This window comes from Neofelis nebulosa, chromosome 5 (genome assembly GCF_028018385.1).
Source record: "Neofelis nebulosa isolate mNeoNeb1 chromosome 5, mNeoNeb1.pri, whole genome shotgun sequence".
Classification (NCBI taxonomy): Eukaryota; Metazoa; Chordata; class Mammalia; order Carnivora; family Felidae; genus Neofelis; species Neofelis nebulosa.
This window is the reverse complement of record NC_080786.1, coordinates 92300313-92318998: the sequence shown is the minus strand read 5'-3', so window position 1 is coordinate 92318998 and position 18686 is coordinate 92300313. Positions and strand designations below refer to the sequence as shown.

At 34.8% G+C, this 18686-nt stretch overlaps 1 protein-coding gene across 7 annotated transcripts in view; it reads left to right on the top strand.

The window, feature by feature from the left end:
* Positions 1–18686, top strand: part of STXBP5L (syntaxin binding protein 5L) — a 387308-nt gene that overhangs the window by 356648 nt on the left and 11974 nt on the right. For all 7 annotated transcript variants that reach the window (XM_058731249.1, XM_058731254.1, XM_058731252.1 and 4 more), the window contains 3 exons: positions 3545–3715; positions 5812–6051; positions 14092–14452. In XM_058731249.1, the coding sequence (XP_058587232.1) occupies positions 3545–3715; positions 5812–6051; positions 14092–14452 (772 nt within the window). The remainder of the gene's footprint in view (positions 1–3544; positions 3716–5811; positions 6052–14091; positions 14453–18686) is intronic.

Here is an 18686-nt window from a genome sequence, read left to right as displayed (position 1 = left end):
TAATCCAACAATCTCACTTCTGGGTATACATCCAAAGGAAATGAAAACAGGGTATTGAAGGGCTGTCTGCAGTCCTATGTTCATTTCAGCATTATTCACAATAGCTAAGATAGGGAAACAACCTAAGGGCCTATAAATGCATGGATGGATAAAGAAGACATGGTATATATACACAATGGAATATTATTGAGCCATGAAAAAGATGGAAATCCTGCCATTTGCAAAAACATGGATGGACCTTGAGGGCATTACATGAAGTGAAATAAGCCAGGCAAAGACAAATACTGCATGGTATATCACTTATATGATGAATATTTTTTTAAAAAGTTATAGAAACAGTAGAAAAGTGGTAACCAGTAGCTGAGGGTAGGGAAAATAGGGAAGGGTTTGTAAAAGGGTATAAACTTTCAGCTATAAGATGAGTAAGTTCTGAGAATCTAATGTAAAACATGATGACTATCATTGACAACCCAGTAATGTATAATTGAAATTTGCTAAGGGAGAACTTAATGTTCTCACAAAAAATAAATAAAGTGATGGGTATGTTAATTAGATAGTGGGAATACATTCCCAGTTTGTATATATATCAGATAATGATGTACAATTTATTATTTTTTTAATGTCTACTTTTGAGAGAGAAAGAAAGACAGAGTGTGAGTGGGGGAAGGGCAGAGAGAAGAGGAGACACAGAATCCAAAGCAGGCTCCAGTCTCTGAGCTGTCAGCACAGAGCCTGACACGAGGCTCGAACTCATGAACTGTGAGATCATGACCTGAGCCAAAGTCAGACGCTTAACCAAAAGAGCCACCCAGGCACCCCTTGATGTATACTTTAACTGTTACAATTTTATATGTCAGTTTTACCTCAATGAAGCTGAAATTTTAATAATAGTTATTTCAAGTTAAAGCATTCTATTCATCACCGACAAAGCCTAAGGCAATGGTTTCAGTAAGAAATTATTTTCCCTAAAACTGTAAAGTTAGTTTTAAACATCCACTTAAATGAACAAATTATGTTAAACTTTAAAAAACAAATGGTTAATTATTGAGAAATAAAGAGGAAGAAGCTCTTTGAAACTTTGCATTTCAGAGACTAACCATTAAACTCAAGGCATATAAACCTTTGCTCATTCAAAGCATTTTTAACTTTGACAACAAAAATATAGTCATGAAAATTTTGCTATAGAAGAATCAAATTAAAACTGGAGATAAAAATTAAGCTCATCAAGGGGAAGACTAAGATTCTGTCCATCCAGGTTTTCAGCTTAAAATTCTTCAGAAAAAATATTCTAAAAATAAGAGCTTAAAAACCTCAAAAAAAAAGTCAGCAAAAAAGTAGAGAATGTTGACAGTCAAAAAACACTAAAATAAAGACAAATTAAAAATTACATAAAGCTTAGTTTTGGGATTATGATGGCAGAGATGTCCTGCTGAACCAGGCCAGCAATAGCACAGCTCCTAGCATGTAGCTCCAGAATCGTCAATGCTGAGTCACTGACTTTTTTTTTTTTTTTTTTTTTAAGTAAAACATTAACTCCTGTGTGGTTGGACATTGTTTGGGGCTGCAAGCTTCTGAGTACACCTCATAGTTTCTCTCTGAGCTTCCGAACTTCCTAATATCCTTTAATAAATTCCTTTCCTGCTAAAACAAATTAATCAAGCGAACCAACATTAAGTCAATTAACAAAGCAACTTTTCCTCCAACCAACACATCGTGTCTGAGGAAGGGGCAACTCTTTCCAACAGATGTATGGCTTATTTTTGCAATTTATACCCCCAAAGTTGTCCTTTTTAATTCATTCTAGTTAGTGCCAGTGTTGTGTCAGATGTTGTTAGTGCCAGAAGTTGCTCTCAGTATTTTTGCTGTTTATAAGACTACATTTGATAGTGCAGGAGGGGTAGAGCTCTTGACTTCAGCTTCCCTATGGCTAACTCATCAAGGGGTATTTCTGTCTTTCCATCTGGGAGATCTGGGATTTCTGAAATCTGTGTTAATACGGAAGATGACTGGCCCCAAAAGACTTGGATCTCAATACACATTACACAGGCTGCTCCTAAACCCTACTATATGTGTCTTCAAAACTATCCCTTACCAAAATATTTTAAAGTGGCCCTGTGGCCCAGTTTTTAAGTATATACACAGTAAGTGAGAAAATCTGGATCCAAATTCTGCCCCCATGAATACTATTTATATATTATTAGATACTTCTCCAAAGTATCCAAACCCTTTTTTCTGAGCTTCAGTTTCCTCAGCTGCAAAATCAGGATAATAAAGGATCTACCCTGTAGGGCTGTTATTAACCTTAAATGGGTAGCGTTAGGGCACCTGGGTGGCTCAGTCAGTTAAGCAGCCAACTCTTGATTTCTGCTCAGGTCATTGTGTCACAATCACTGGGCATGGAGCCTGCTTAAGATTCTCTCTCCGCCTCTCCCATTTTTCATGCCCCCCCCTCAAAAAAATTAAATGGGTAATGTTTATATAGTGTCTGGCATTTAAATATTTGATCAATGTTAACTCTCCTTTTTGAAAATAGTAAAAGAAACACTAATGTATATAAATGGTAAGACCTAATTGTCATGCTTGCACTAGCTCAAGGATATCCAGAAAATGGACACTTTTCAAATTCTACAATACAGAAAAGCTATAATGGAGTGGACACTTACTACCACATGGACATTAAACATGATTCTTCTCCATTTAACTCTATTATCCTTTGAATGTCCAAAGCACATTTTAAAATGTATTCTGAATATTGCAGAACTATGAGATGATGTTTCAAATATTATATATCAGGATTGAAAAAATAAGACCTATTTTTAGTGCTATTATTTACAGGTTTTTAAGTTCTATCACAACAGAGCTAAACTCATGAGCTCTAAGTAAATAGTACTATTTGTCTGGAATGAGAATGACAATAATAATTTTTGTTCAGAATTTACCATATACTAAGAAGTGTTCTGGCATGTGACATGAATTATCGCAAAATATCCGTGAAGTAGATAATATTCCCAACTTACAGAAAAGGAGATTAAAGTATGGAGGACTACAATAATTTGTATATTTTGTAAATGGTAGAATTAGGATTTGAGCCCAGGCAGTCTGGCTTAAGAGTCATTATTCTTAAGTACCATTTTCAACTGCACAGTAAGATACTTCCATTCTATATTTTAAACTCCAAGCACTTGAGTTGCTTCCAAAACTTATATAAATAGGTGCATATTTAAATTATGCAAAAGAAAGTTGAATACTATAACCTATTTTGTACTGCCATTAAATGATAAAATACTTAATGGAGACAATAAATTTTAAACTATGTTAACAGTCAAATATTAAAAATGAACTTATGTTTAATAAAAATCGTATGAAGTTTTTGGCTAACTGCTGAAAATGTGACTAACTCTTAAAATAGTTAGGACTTAGCCATCTTTGTATGTTTTGAAAAAAATGAATTATCACTCTTCATTTACTAATCTACACATTCAGATTCCTTTATATATGAAGATTTAATTATGGTATTTATGCTGCCTTCTTCCTCCTGGTACAGATCATGTAAACGGACACTGCACAAGTCCAACCTCTCAGAGTTGCAGTTCTGGAAAACGTCTGTCTAGTGCTGATGTTTCAAAAGTAAATCGCTGGGGTCCTGGAAGACCACCATTTCGGAAAGCACAATCAGCTGCTTGCATGGAAATTTCTTTACCAGTCACAGCAGAAGGTGAGTTAAACATACAAATTTTTGTGGATGCAATTAAAATTTGATATACCATAATAATGGGAGCTAGAGGACAAGGGATGTAAATTACATATAAAAGATATTTAAAACTATAGTCAGCTCTCAGCAATGAGTAACTGAGAGATTGGTCAAACTGTGGCCATGATTCCAAATCCATTCCTCGTTACACCTCCTTCTTCATCTCTAAAACCAGGATGGCTCTGCTTATTGGTAGACACCTTCTCTTGTACAAAGGGAGACCTATGCTTTAATTTGTTCTCAAGACCCCCAGCAACAGAGTTTCCTTCCATCTCAATGGTGAGCTTTTAGTGTCCCTATCTGTAGTTATTTAATGTCTTGCAACCCTAATTTCCTCAACTGTCAAGTGAATGTGACCAAGAAAAAGGCAAGATCTTAAGTTCTTAAGTTTGCAATCTTCATCTTCATATGTTTTTTAAACGATTAAGTGCTTATTAGTGGAATGAGTATTGAAGCAGGGATTAAAGTATAAGAGCTAGAAGGCTGGAAAGTTTTAGACAGGGAGGAAACAAGGAATCTTCTAACTTAGTGGCTACTGTCTTGCTGACAACTTTAGGGAAAGATATGGAAAAAATAATCTTAGGAAGATTTTCTATGGTAATTCTAGTCTATAAAGTAATTCCCCATTTACCACCCCTCAATAAATTTGATAGTAATGACCTATATTATTATTCAAAAATTTTAATTTAAAAACTATTTTAATTATACCATACTAAATCTGGTTCATTGACATGCAAATAATGAATTTATCTCTCTCATAGGTGTCTGTGAGTAACAACCTTGAATGTTGATGCACTATGAATGAAAAAACTTTGAAAGCATTTTAGCTAGGATTTGTATAATAAAAGCAAAATGTAAAGGTTATAGAAATAGCACTCTTAATCACTGGCTTGAGAGTTGAGAATTTTGACTTTCAGACATTTCTGCCTCTAATTTGTACTGGATTCTGGGGAAATTGCTTAACTCTATATCTCGGTCTCTAAATCTATAAAGTTATATAGATTATATCCAAGCTCCCTCTCATCTCTAAATTCTATTACGAATAATTATTTTTACAAACTTGCTGAGGGATATAAGGGGGAAATTGGGAATACTATATTTGTCTTTCTAGAAAAAGGATAATCTAAGGAACTTATATTTAACTCTTTTTATAAAAATGAGTCACACTTGTACCTATAAAGGAAGGAGTGAATATGTAGAAAAAAAGGATTATGAGGAACTTGTATTCCAGAGCAATTATAAGAACAAAACCTGCCTCGAATTCCTTTAACTGAGGATGAGTTTATGCTTGTTGGAGTGTGCACATGTATGAGTGTTGATGAGCAGGAAAACTTGCAACTATCCTGCTTCCTGTAGGTGGGCTGAAGCCCCCTCAGAAAGATTACCATTAACAATGAGATGGCACGGTCTATAGCTTCTGATCTGGTCCTAGGAAAAGTTACAACTGGATTTGGATTCAAGGTAGGTAACCTGAAAGTAGTTCAGGGATACGACATTTGTTCTTTGGCCTTGGTAAATACTCCAATTTTTACAACTATAGTTACTCCAAATATAGCAAAACCAAAAATTGTGTTAGTTAGGGACATGTATTCACCACAGAACATTTGTGACCTTTCAGGTAAGTAGTCATAATTTTGTCCGTAAGAGGGAATTGCCAAGAAATCATTAGGAATATTTTCAATAATTGAGATACAGAAGCATAATTAAAATGGTACCAGAAATTCTTGTAACCTTTACTACTTAGACTAAATATTTTTTCCCCAGATTAGAAAATTTCAACTAATAGAGGAGGTAATGTAGGGGAAAAAACATGGTGACCTGGAACTCTGGAGTCCCAAGTTCTGGTCCCAGCTCTGCCTAAGTTTATGATTTATACTTCTGGACTTCAGTCTCTTCATTATCAAAATAAGCTGGTGAATTGGACAAGCTGTCTTCCAAATCAGTTAACAAGGAACCAAATTCTACTTCCCTCTCATAATTTTGTTTTTCATGTATGAAGTCTGACTTTACTTCTTATAGAAATACACTAACTTAATTTTTGTTCTTCTAAACATCCATAGAAAGCCGAGAGAATTCCTATAATCGTTCTAGAAGTTCGAGCATCTCCAGTATTGACAAAGATTCTAAAGAAGCAATTACAGCACTATACTTCATGGAGTCTTTTGCTCGGAAAAATGACTCTACAGTCTCCCCTTGTTTGTTTGTTGGAACTAGTCTGGGAATGGTGTTAATCATCTCCCTGAACCTACCTTCAGCAGATGAGCAAAGATTTACAGAACCAGTCATGGTATTTCCAAGTGGTAAGAGTTCTTGTTTTATTCCTTAATTGCTATTTTTCACATTTTGACATAAGATAATGTATAACATTAATTTGTATTGATCTGGAAGACTATAAGTATTCTGTATGTTGGAAACTATTGAGAATTTCATAAATCATATACTATCCCAACATTTGTCATATAGCAACTTACCATTCATTAGGATAAAATAGTATAATCATTTCTATGGTAGTAAACTGTATAACTGTCCACCTAAACAATGCCTTGGGGAAAAAGTTTCTGAAAAGCACTAAGGAAAACCTTAATGCAAAAGTTAAAGTATTTAATGAAGTATTTCTCCAAAGTTCTAGGCCAGAGCAGAGCCTATATCATCCCTGACAAATTCAGAACAATTAAGCTAGAAGCACTACATAGCTTTCGAAAATCTTCAGTAAACTTTCCATCTTGTTTCAAAAGCATACCACACAATTTCTTTCCTTTTTATCCTAGTGCCTGAAAAATTTGACCTAAGTTATGAGTACTGTTGCTAAAGCATATGTTCTTCTTAAAGCAAAGTATCTTCTTCCTACTTGAATTATCTTTTTTTCTTTTCAAAGACATGAATGTGATTCCTCACGCAATTCCTTTGAACATTTAAAATTTTGTTCTCAATAACTTTTGCTTTGTATTTCCTATGTATGATAAGAAATGTTTTTCAGACAGTTTTTAGGTAAAAAAAATAAAAAAGGAATTTTATTAATATATAGGATAAGGAATTTTATTTTAAAAGAATAAATATATGTGGTATGCCATGTTAGAGAGAGTTTTGTTTTCTTTGTTAACTGGTGTACTAAATTCTTATAGATATTTACTTAATGTAGGTGGAATAGTCAGCTCTCTACTAGTGTGGCAAATTTAGATAAACGTATTTATGTGTATGTGTATGTGTTAAATAACAGAAGTTGATCTTCTCACACTTCTGGGGACTAGAGGGCCAAGATTAAGGAGTCAACAAACAGATTTGGTTTCTTCTGAGGCCTCTCTCATTGGCTTGCAGATCACCAAAGGTGCCATGTGTTCACATGGCTGTCCTTCAGTGTGCATGTACCCCTAGTGTCTCCCTGTGTATGCTAACTTTTTCTTAGACAGACACCAGTTTGGATTAGGGGCCACCCTAACAACTTCTTCTTAATCGCTTCTTTAAAGGTTGTACCTTCTGAGGTACTGGGTTCTAGGCCTTCAACACATGAATTTGGTGGAGACACAATTCAGCCCATAAAATGCATTGTATTTTAAAAGTTAATCTGCTAGGATCACTGTATTTTAATTGTAAACATATTTCACGATGAGAAAACATCTTTTACTACATTCCTTATTTTAAGGAAATATGCACAATTCTCTTATATTGGTTGAGTTAAAGCCAGATTAGTGAGGTCACAATGAATTATTAAACATTAATTCAATCCACTATTTAACTCAATAAATCGTTATACATATTGGACACCTAATATGTGCCAGGCATTCCTCACAAGTTTAAAGGTGAAAATTTATCTCTTGTGTACAAAAGTTTACAACCATAAGTGAAAGACAGTTTTTTAAGAGATATTCTAAAAAATGTGGTTTTCTATTTCACAAGCTTAGAAATAAACATTCTCTGGAACTGACTTAACAGATCTCTCAATATTGTAGGGAAGTCCTTTAGCATTCTTAGCAAACAGACATAGACTAAAAATGATGGCAAATTACAAAATAAGTATAGATTTAACTTAATAATGTGGTATCTAGTTAGTAAGTAGTTGCAAAGCTTTTCCTCATTTAAAGATATATAATGGGAACCTGTCTTCTCCAATTTTCTATGTCATTATTCTTCTGTTCCTTCCAGACTTTAGTTAATATCAATACCAGCTCACCAATTGTAACAAATGTACCACATTAATACAAGATGTTAATAAAGGACAAAGGGGTCATATGGGAGCTCTCTGTACTACTTGCTCAATTTTCTGTAAACCTACAAGTGCTCTAAAAAAAAGTATTTTTTTTAAAAAGAGGTATACAATAGAGAAAACTATGAAGCTGGTTTCCAATGTGTTTTACAAATAACCATGGAAAAGAGAGAAAGCCTAATTAGAAGATCATAAGAGACTACTATGAACAATTATATGCAAATAAGCCAACCTAAAAGAAATGAATAAATTCCTGGAAACATATAACATACCAAGACTGAATCATAAAGAAATAAAAAGTCTGAACAGATCTATAACTACTAAGGAGATTGAATCAGTAATCAAAAACCTCTCAATAAAGAAAAGCCAACTCTTTTTTTAAGGAATCTTTTCACTTTAATTTACTGTGGTTGTCTTGACAGCAAATTCTATTCAATGATATGGAAATTTGAACTGTACTCAATCATTGAATTTTAGAGTGGAAAAGCACCTTAAGGTTATCCATTCCCTGTAGTTATGCCTTAGTCTGTATCAGAATCACTTGGAAGGTTACAACACAGATTATTGGTCCCCACCCTCAGAGTTTCTAATTAAACAGGTCCGGGGTGGGGTCTGAGGATTTGCATTTTTAACAAGCTTCCAGGTGATGCTGATTCTACAAATGCCACTTTACATAGGCTAGGATGGAAAAATCTACAATTCTTTACTCCTGTGCAGGGAAAAACACAGTGCTTCCTCCTTCTGTGTGTTTCTTCTGTGTGCCTCTTTCAAACTGCTTCCACACTCACAACACTTCTGACACCACATGTGGAGAGGTTTTTCCCCATAAGAAGCAGATCTTTGCAACACCAGCTGAGTGTCCCACAGTTTAACTCAATCCTGACACTATCTGGAGATAATTGTCAGATTCCACAGGTTAAGAACTCATTCCCACAAAACTGCTCCCTCTCCTTCCTTTAGATGTCAATCACCAGTCTAGTTTGTCACCTGTGCTTCTGACACATTGGCTATAAATCTGAGGTTCCCACAACCCCCTCTTTGGGTTCATTCAATTAATTTGTTAGAGTGGCTTACAGAACTCAGGAAAACTGTTTACTTACCATTTACCAGTTTATTATGAAAGGATACAGATGAACATCCACGTGGAAGAGATGCGTGGGTAAGGTATGTGGAAAAGAACACAGAGTTTCCATACCCTCTCCAGGAGCGTCAGTCTCCCTGCACTAACACCTGTTCACAAACCCGGAAGCTCTTCAAAGCCCTTCCTTTTGGGTTTTTATGGAGGCTTCATTACTTAGGCATGATTGACTAAATCATTGATCATTGGTTGAATTCAATCTCCAGGCCCCTCCTCTCCGGAGATTGGGAAGGGATGGGACTAAAGGTACCAACCCTCTAAACACAGCTGGTTCCTCTGGCAACCAGCCCCTATCCTTGGGTAAGATCCAAAAGTCACCTCATTAACATAATAAAAGACACCTGTGTTTTTCTCCTCCTTGAGGAAATTCCAAAGGTTTTAGCAGCTCAGTGCCAGATACAGAATAAAGACCAAAATAAATGTTTATTATAAATCACAATATCACACATGCAAATTCAGCTAATTACAATCCTGGTTAAATTTATTTCTCCCTGCTTATTTATATGCCTGTGCAGCTGACCATGGCTGGAGAAAAACATAACCACAGTAAATAGTCTCATTTTGAAATAAATCACCAATAACTTCAAGTAGGTTCCTATGCTGCTGTGTAATATCCTCTCTTCCACACTCTCAAACAATCATATATTCTCTCCACTCTCCTCAAACCTCAAATACCTCCTGCACTATTTTCAATGTCAGCTAATGACCATGTGTCCTCCTGTACTGAGAAAATTGAAACAAGCAGATAACTTCAAACACCACATCTACCAACCTGTCTGCTTATATCTCCGTGGTCTCTGTATTCTCTCCTGTTATTATGACTAAACTGTGTAAGCTCCCAACTTGGCCATCTTCTCTACTTGTATACTCAAAGTCAATCCAGCAACTTTTCCTGTTTCCTTTATATAATTATATTTGCATTTATACCTAATTGAGTAATTATAGTGATAATAAATACTTATCTTTCTGCTAGATCAGCAAATAAACATGCTGTTCTTTCTCCCATTAAAGGAGAAAAACTTGGGGTGCTTGGCTGGCTCAGTCGGTACAGCATGCAACTCTTGATCTTGGGGTTGTGAGTTTGAGCCCCACAGTGGGTGTAGAGATTACTTAAAATCTAAAAGTAAGTGAGTAAATGAGTAAATAAAAGAGAGACACTCTGTCTTGAATCTGTCCCTCTATAATGCTCCATTTCATTTCTTTTTCTTTAATGCAAAATCTTTGAAATGTTTTTGTTATATTCACGATTTCCAATTTTATTATTTCATTCTCTCTAGGCTCCATTCTAAACAAGCTTTCTCCCATACCAATCAATAAAAACCTTTGGTCACCACTGACCTCATGGCTCAATCCAATGGTCAGTTGTCAGGCCATGTATTACTTGACATATCAGCAACATATTACCAAGTTTACCGTTGTCCCTACCTTAAAAACACTTCACTTGGATTCCAGAACAGTATATTTGCCTACTTTTCCTCCTACCTTTGTAGCCATTCCTTCTCAGTCCACTTTACTGGTTCCTCCTCATTTCACTAGACTTAAAACATAAGAATGCCCAAAGACGGACTCAAACCTTTTCTGTTTTCTATTTACATTCGAAGACAAAATGACTTTAAACCTGCCTCATGACTTTAAATGCCATTGAAAATTTAATGGGTTATATATTTTTTATTTATGGTCTGGAATTGTCTCCAAATTTCTGACATAGATATCCAGTTACTTGACATCCACTTGGATTAATCGTCTCAAACTTACCATGTCCAAAATCGAGTTCCTGGTTTCCTTTCCTTTCTCCCATATTCATTACCACATCTGTTCATGACCATTCCATCCTTCCAATTTCTCTCGTCAGTAACATTAGAATCATCCTGGACCACTGTTTCTTTCACACTCTGAATCTAATTTATTAGCAAATTCAGTTGGCTTGACTTTTATAGTATCCTCAGATTCTGACCATTGCTTACCACTTCTATTGTTACCACCTGATTGGAAGAAACTTTTATCCTTTCCTTGCCTTGATTTATTGTAGTAACCTCTTAACTGTTCTCCCTTTGGAATATGGCCAGCAGAAAGAGTGATCATGTTAAATGAAAATTAGATTACATCACTCTATTCTCAGAATCTTCCTTATACCAAGTAAAAGTCTGAGTCTTTACTGTGTTCTACAAGACGCTTCATAACCTAGATCCATCTCTGATCTCTCTGATCTCATCATCTCTAAGTCTGCCCTTTGCTGCTCTAGAAAGTCAAGATCTGAAAAGAGTTTGAGATTCTACTTTATTTGCAAGCTGATAAAGTTAGGTTTCCAGTTTTATGAATGTTGATAGAAGATAAAAGACTCCTGGTTCAGAGATGAAAGATAATCAGATATCTGACCAGTAGTCAGTATATCAGCATTTTGTGCTGGTTTCCTGAGTCCTGATTCTCACAGTATGAAGCAAAGAAGCCTTCTCTTCTATATTAGTCTGCTCAAGACACCATAACAAAATACCACAGAGAGGGTGGCTTAAATAACAGAAATTTATTTTCTCACACTTCTGCAATCCCAAACCAGTGTCCCAGCAGTGTTGGTATCTGGTGAGAGCTCTCTCTTTGAGTTGTAGAGAGCTGCCTGTACACTGTGTTCTCATAATGTTTCTTCTGTGTCCAGAAAGAGTGAACAAACTCTGGTGTCTCTTGTTTTAAGGACACTAATTCTATCAGATCATGGCCCTACCCTATGGCCTCATTTAACCTTAGAGGCCCCATCTCCAAGTACATCCACACTGGAGGTTAAGTCTTCAACCTAAGAATTTGAGAGAGGGGAGAGGTAGAAACATTTAGTCCGTAACACCTTCTACTCTATTAAAATTTAATCATACCTTTTCCCTAGAGTTCTTATCTCCTTTCCTGCTTTATTTTTTTCCTTAGTATTTATCAGTGTCTAATATCTCATATATATACTTAGTTATCATATATGGTCTATCTCTATCACCTAAAATAAACTCTAGGAAAGTAGAGATTTATCTCTGTTTTATTCACTATTATATTCCCTAAAACAGAACCTAGAACACATAGTAAGTCCTCAATAAATATAAGTGAAGGTTGTAGTAGGGTAGGCTGCCATTGTGGAAAGCTGGAGTAAGGTATACTTCCAGCCAGTGAGACCTCCTTCAAGAGGAAAGTCCTAATTACTTGTGTGGTGAATTATTTACCATAGACTGAACTGTGAAGATCTTATTATACAGGACCTTAAATTTAAGCTTACTTTGCAATGAAGTGTATTTCTGAAATAGTAGTGGCTTACAATTTGGACTTAAGTTTTTTTTTTTTTAAGTTAGGAAAGATTAATGGCAAGTCATAAAGATTAATAATACATATTTGAAAAAACTTAAACCCTGTATAAACCTAATGGACAGAATATAATCAAAGCATCTTTTTTTATCACAAATTAGGAGACAAAGCAGCTGTTTGGGCAAGGGCAGATTATTGAGAAATTGTCATTTTGATGCTGACAGTTTGTAAGCATCAGGTATAAGTAAAATGGCTTCCAAAATGTAGATTTCTTATCTTTTTAACCTACCTTAGGGTATCTCTAAACTGAGGGTGCTAAGATATTTATAATTAGAAGAGTTATCCCATGACAGGTAATTAAGGAAATGTGGCTTTATAGAAGAATGAATCCTAGATGAATTCTAATTAAATCACTTGTCATAGCTTTGGAAATCCCCCCCGCACCCCCCCACCCCGCTTCCGGAACACTGGGAGAGCTGTTCTTATATTCCTTGATGAAGTGCCCAAACCCTGCTCTCCTAATTTCTTCAGTTCCCTTGTAGGACATTTGCAAGATTCTTCTTTTTAAAGTGGATTTTAAAACACAACTGGGATGTTAAATCATCTAAACACGTTATTTTAAATTTGATTAAGCACTTTAAGTTATAAAGTACTTTAAATGGAATGTATTTTTATTTATTATCCTTCCTTTTACAATTGTCTGTCATATGTACACTTTTGAGGCAATATTAGCCTAGGTTAATCCCCTTACTCTCTCTACATGATGTCAGAGGACAAAAGAAAAAAAAAGGCTCTTGGGCATTGCTTACAGGAGTCTGGTAATGTCCCAAAGTCAATCTGTCACAAGTTGCCTCCCAAGTTTTATAATATCCTGTTTATAATATCCTGGACTGGTTAAAAATAGCCCATAGGTAATAATTTGGCATGGATATTCAAACTTGGAGAATCCAGGTGAGTAAACTTCTTTTCTATATAAACATGCATAAGCCTGCGTAAGAGCCAAAGGAAGTTTTTTTTTTTCTAATACAATCAAAATTGCTAGCATGAACTCTATATGTCAAAATTTCATGAAATTTATTCCAGGTGTTCAATTTCAGAAGGAGAAACCGTTTTCTAGTAAATGAGCCTAAGAAATAAGGAAATAGAATCAGATGGCATGAGTTTTTTCAGTTGGAGTTATTTCAATAAATGAAAATTATAAATGTTCTAAAATTTGCTTTTAAAAAAAGGATTTTAAGGGAGACTATATAGTATAGCAAAAGAATACTGGATTAGAAATTAGGAAATGTGAATTCTAGTCCAGGCTCAACAACCAACCTGCCATCTGACATGGCCCAAATCTGGGCCTCCATCTTCTCATTAATAAAATGAAAGGATTTGGGTGCTTGGCTGGCTCAGTTGGTAGGGTGTATGTGACTCTTGATCTTGGTAAGTTTGAGCCTTACATTGGGTGTAGAGATTACTTAAAAATAAAATCTTAAAAGTAAATAAATAATAAAATGCAAGGATTTGACAAGTTGATGTCTTAGGCCCCTTTTAGATCTAACATTCTATGATTCCAAGTTATTGCAACTGATGAACTCGCAAATCTACTGATTTATGTATATTACTGCAATATTGTGGCACTATAAATTATAAATAATTATAATATAAAGCATTTATTGCCCACGAATAACAGCTGTTTTAGAAAGAATTTCACATGCCAGTGATATGAAATTGTTTTTATAGGCACATTCCTCTCACTGAAAGGAGCTGTGCTAACATTCTCCTGTATGGACCGAACTGGTGGATTAATGCAACCGCCATATGAAGTTTGGAGGGATCCAAACAACATAGATGAAAATGAAAAATCTTGGAGAAGGAAACTGATCATGAACTACCCCTCTCCATCCCAAGAAACAGGAGATCATCAGTATACAGTAATCTGCTCAGAAAAACAAGCCAAAGTCTTCTCACTGCCTTCTCAGACTTGTCTTTATGTTCATAACATCACGGAGACATCTTTTATACTGCAAGCAGACGTGGTGGTCATGTGTAACAGTGCCTGCTTGGCATGCTTTTGTGCCAATGGGCATATCATGATAATGAGGTACTTGCCTTCTTTATAAATTGTCTGGTAATCACAACAGTGTGAATAAGGTACAATTTTGAAAAGTATATGTGTAATGTGCAATCAAGAAGCAAACTGAGATCATTCTTTCATTATGTTTGTGAATGTTTTATTGTTTGACAATTTGAAGAAACTCTTTTTTTTAAATTTTTTTTTGTTAAAAATGCTTTGCATTCTGAATGAAATACATATATTTTAATTGATTTCAAGGAATCTAAGGAAAGACTGATTTTTCTGGTCATTCACACAATTCAAGCATTTATTGAACATATGTATCTCCCATATACTATGCTAGTCATGAAATATAAAAATGAATAAGCTATAAGGAAAAGAAATTAACTTATTTTTTTTTTTTAAATTTTTTTTTTCAACGTTTTTTATTTATTTTTTTTGGGACAGAGAGAGACAGAGCATGAACGGGGGAGGGGCAGAGAAAGGGAGACACAGAATCGGAAACAGGCTTCAGGCTCCGAGCCATCAGCCCAGAGCCTGACGCGGGGCTCGAACTCACGGACCGCGAGATCGTGACCTGGCTGAAGTCGGACGCTTAACCGACTGCGCCACCCAGGCGCCCCAGAAATTAACTTACTTTTACTATGTTTTATAGTCCACATAAGTATTTTACATACAGAATTTAATTTGATCCTTATGGTTTCTGTAGGACATAGGAAAACAAAGTATTATTTGCATCCTCCATTTTACATATGTTAATAAATTAAAGTTTAAATCACCTCAGGTTACAAGTCTAGGAAAAAGTGAGACCAGCACTGAACAGTATACTAAAAGTCATCACTACAACTGAAATATAACACTGTGTAAGTTTAAGGTATACAGCACAATGATTATACACACACACACACAATATATATATAATAGTAATTTCACTCTGTGTGTATGTGTGTGTATATATATATATATATATATATATATATATACATATATATGACTACCACAATAACATTAGTTGACACATCCATCACTTCACATAGTTACACTTGTGTGTGTGTGGTGAGAAGTTTAAGATCTAATCTTCTAGCAATCAAGTATACAATACAGTATTGTTAACTATGAGTCAACATGCTGTACATTAAACCCCCAGAAGGTATTAATCTTGTAACTATAAGTTTATGCCCTTTGACAACCTTAGTGTGCTATCAGCTGAGAGATTTCATTATACTGTTAGTAAACTAGAATAAAATTCATGAGACACAAAATTAATTACCTAGTTATTTTATGAATTCAACAAATATTTAATAAATATAACCTATGTAGAAGTCACTGTCATTCATTTTAATACATCACCTGGTTCTAAAAATCATTGAGACAGTTAAGCATTATACTAGGCCTATGAAAGATATAAAAATTAGTAAAAACATAGTCCTAATCCTTAAAAAGCTTACTATCAAATTGGGGAGATAAGACAGATACACAAATAATGATAACACAATGAACATGTATATTCCAACAGAGGAAATATAGGATTGAATCTTCTAGTCACAAACTAAATTCTCAGAATCAAAGTCATGAGATAGTTGGTATATGTTATTAAATACAAGATGTTGGGAGGAAAGTAAACTGGAGAGAAAGATTGGGGTAAATTATTGAGGACCTGTAATGGCAGGCTAATGAGTTTGATATTAATCAGTTAATAGGAAATACTGTTTTTAAAGCTGAATTTAACTTGCTCTAGCTATACATTGGGAAATACATATAAAGGAAGAGCTTGAAATGGTCTTCTGAACTAAAGTTTTAGCTATCTCGAAAGCAAGGTGGAAACAGATGTGAGGGATAATTGAGGAAAACTTGCTAAATATAAAACTGATTGTGAAAGGTAATGGAGGCCATTAAATCACAGGATTAGAAGAGAATTTAACTGAAAATATTTAATGAACCTGGGTAGCAGTGATGTCATTAAAACAGGAAATAAGAGAATTTGGAAAAGCTGAAAATGAGAAATTTGAGAATGAATTCTTGGAATGTGAGGTGTTTTTAAGTGATCCCACAGAAGTTTGGCAAGCAATTTTAGGTTTGGACTGTTAGAAAAATATGGAAGATCCAGCTCTGTTAGTCATCTATATAAATGCATTAGTGAAAGTTACAGCAGTGAATGAGATCATCAAAGAAGATAGTATAAAAAGAACGGAGAAATAGACTGATCTGGGTACAAAAACTTGGGGATATCTCTATATTTATGTAGTAGAATAAAAGCAAAATCCAGCAGAGGATATTGAGAAGAAGTCATCAGAGATATAGGAAAAGGAGAAGAATAACTTCATGAAATAAAAAGGATAGAAGAGTATCCAAACAAAAATAGAAGACCACCAAGAAAACGTCAAGAGGTAGTCAGATATAGCAGAGAGGCCAAAGAATTTGAGTAGAAGAAAAAACACTAGGCCTGGCCTGGCAACTAGTAGGGTATTAGTGATCCTTGCAAAACAAATCTTAGAAGCATAGTGGAGGCAAAAACAAAATTTTCAATGGAGAAAGAGACAGTGGTATAGATCAAAAGTTGACAAACTACAGGCAACAGGCCGTATCTATCCTGCCCTTCCTGTAATCTGATATTGTACAGCTGGCAAGCTAAGAATGGATTTTACATTTTAAAATGTTGAAAAAAATCAAAGAGAATATTTCATAATATGTGAAAAGTACATGAAATTAAAATTTCAATGTTCATAAATAGTTTTTGGAACACAGCCACACCCATTTGTTTACATATAGTCTAGCTGCTTTTGCATGACAAGGCAGAGTTGAGTAGTTATAACAGACTATATGGCCTACAAAGCCTACAATATTTACTATCTGGCTCTTTAATAAATGTTTGCCAACCCCTGGTATAGATTATTTTTTCAGGAAACTGTGGTAAAAAGATAGATGAGGGACAGGAAAGTAGTTCAGAGCAAAACTTGGCTTTCGAGAGTGTTTTCATTGTTAGATTTTCTTTAATAGAGGAGACATGTAAGCCAAGGAAAAGGAGCTACATAAAGTTTAAAAAAATTTAAAAAAATCATTTACTGTCTACTCATTCTCTTAGATATTTCTGGTTCTGTCTGTTTCTCTGTTTCTGTTTCTCTTTCTCAAACTATTTTTCAGTATTTGTCATGAAAATCATTCCAGTCTTGTTTGAAAATGAGGACTTAACTCCTAGACATGCCTTAGTTTTGAGGGAAAAAAAAATGTGTATCGCACATACCCTCTCCTCCCCAAGCTCACATTTAGTCACTCAAAATTTTTCTTTTAAGTTAAAAGACGTTAAACTGTTGTCACAATTGAAACTTTTAGTTTGATAGTGATTATTTACCTTGTTTTTGCAAAATTTTAGTGAGTCTCATTTTCTCAAATGATACTGAGTATATCTGAAAATTAATTTCCATTTAAATAAATATGCACTGCCATCTACATTTATGAGGAGGGAAATTGCTTGAAAAATGAAAAATAGAGAGTTTAAAAAACAGCAGGAATCATAGCAACAGGAGAATTAAGATGCTATCTCTGTCTTCCTCTGCTCTATGTAAAAACTGCTTTACATGGTAATGGCTACTTTAATATTATGTCCTAGTGGAAAATCTTCATGTGTTCTTGAGGATCTCAAAAATATTTGGAAGGAAATTACCTTGGGATGATTTTAGTAATATATATAATATGTAGCTTGAAGAACTGAATCCTTCAAATTGGCATGCTCCTGACTTTGATCATCTTCCCATGCTAAGTATTTTCCTAGATATTTCCAGATCCTATCAGAAATTAACTCTACTGAGTCCATTCTTCTCAAGACCTAGTTTTCTGATAGTTGGCAGGTAGCTGATTGCTTACATGCTAATGTACCCAAACCTAGAAAGTAGTAGAAAGGGATACAAGAGTCTTATCTATAAATGTGTTCTCAAACTGGGCTTTTAGTGAAAACCATTGTTAGTTACGTGATACTATTTCCTTATAAAGTGTCCCTGCACAGAAAAAAATCTATTTTTTCAGCTTTAAAAGCACTTGGTTCCTGGTTCTTAGCAAGTAAATTACTTTTTGCCATTTCCAACCTGAAGTAATTAAACCATTTTTGTTTTCTTCGCTTACTTTTATTATGCTACGTAAACAATGTAGCTTATCAGAAAAGTCCATTGGAATCCCTTCCCCACCGCCACCCATTAATTTGACAGACTCTAGCATGGAAGTCTGTTTAACCGGGTTTGTTTTGGCTCACAGCCTAAAGACCTCAATT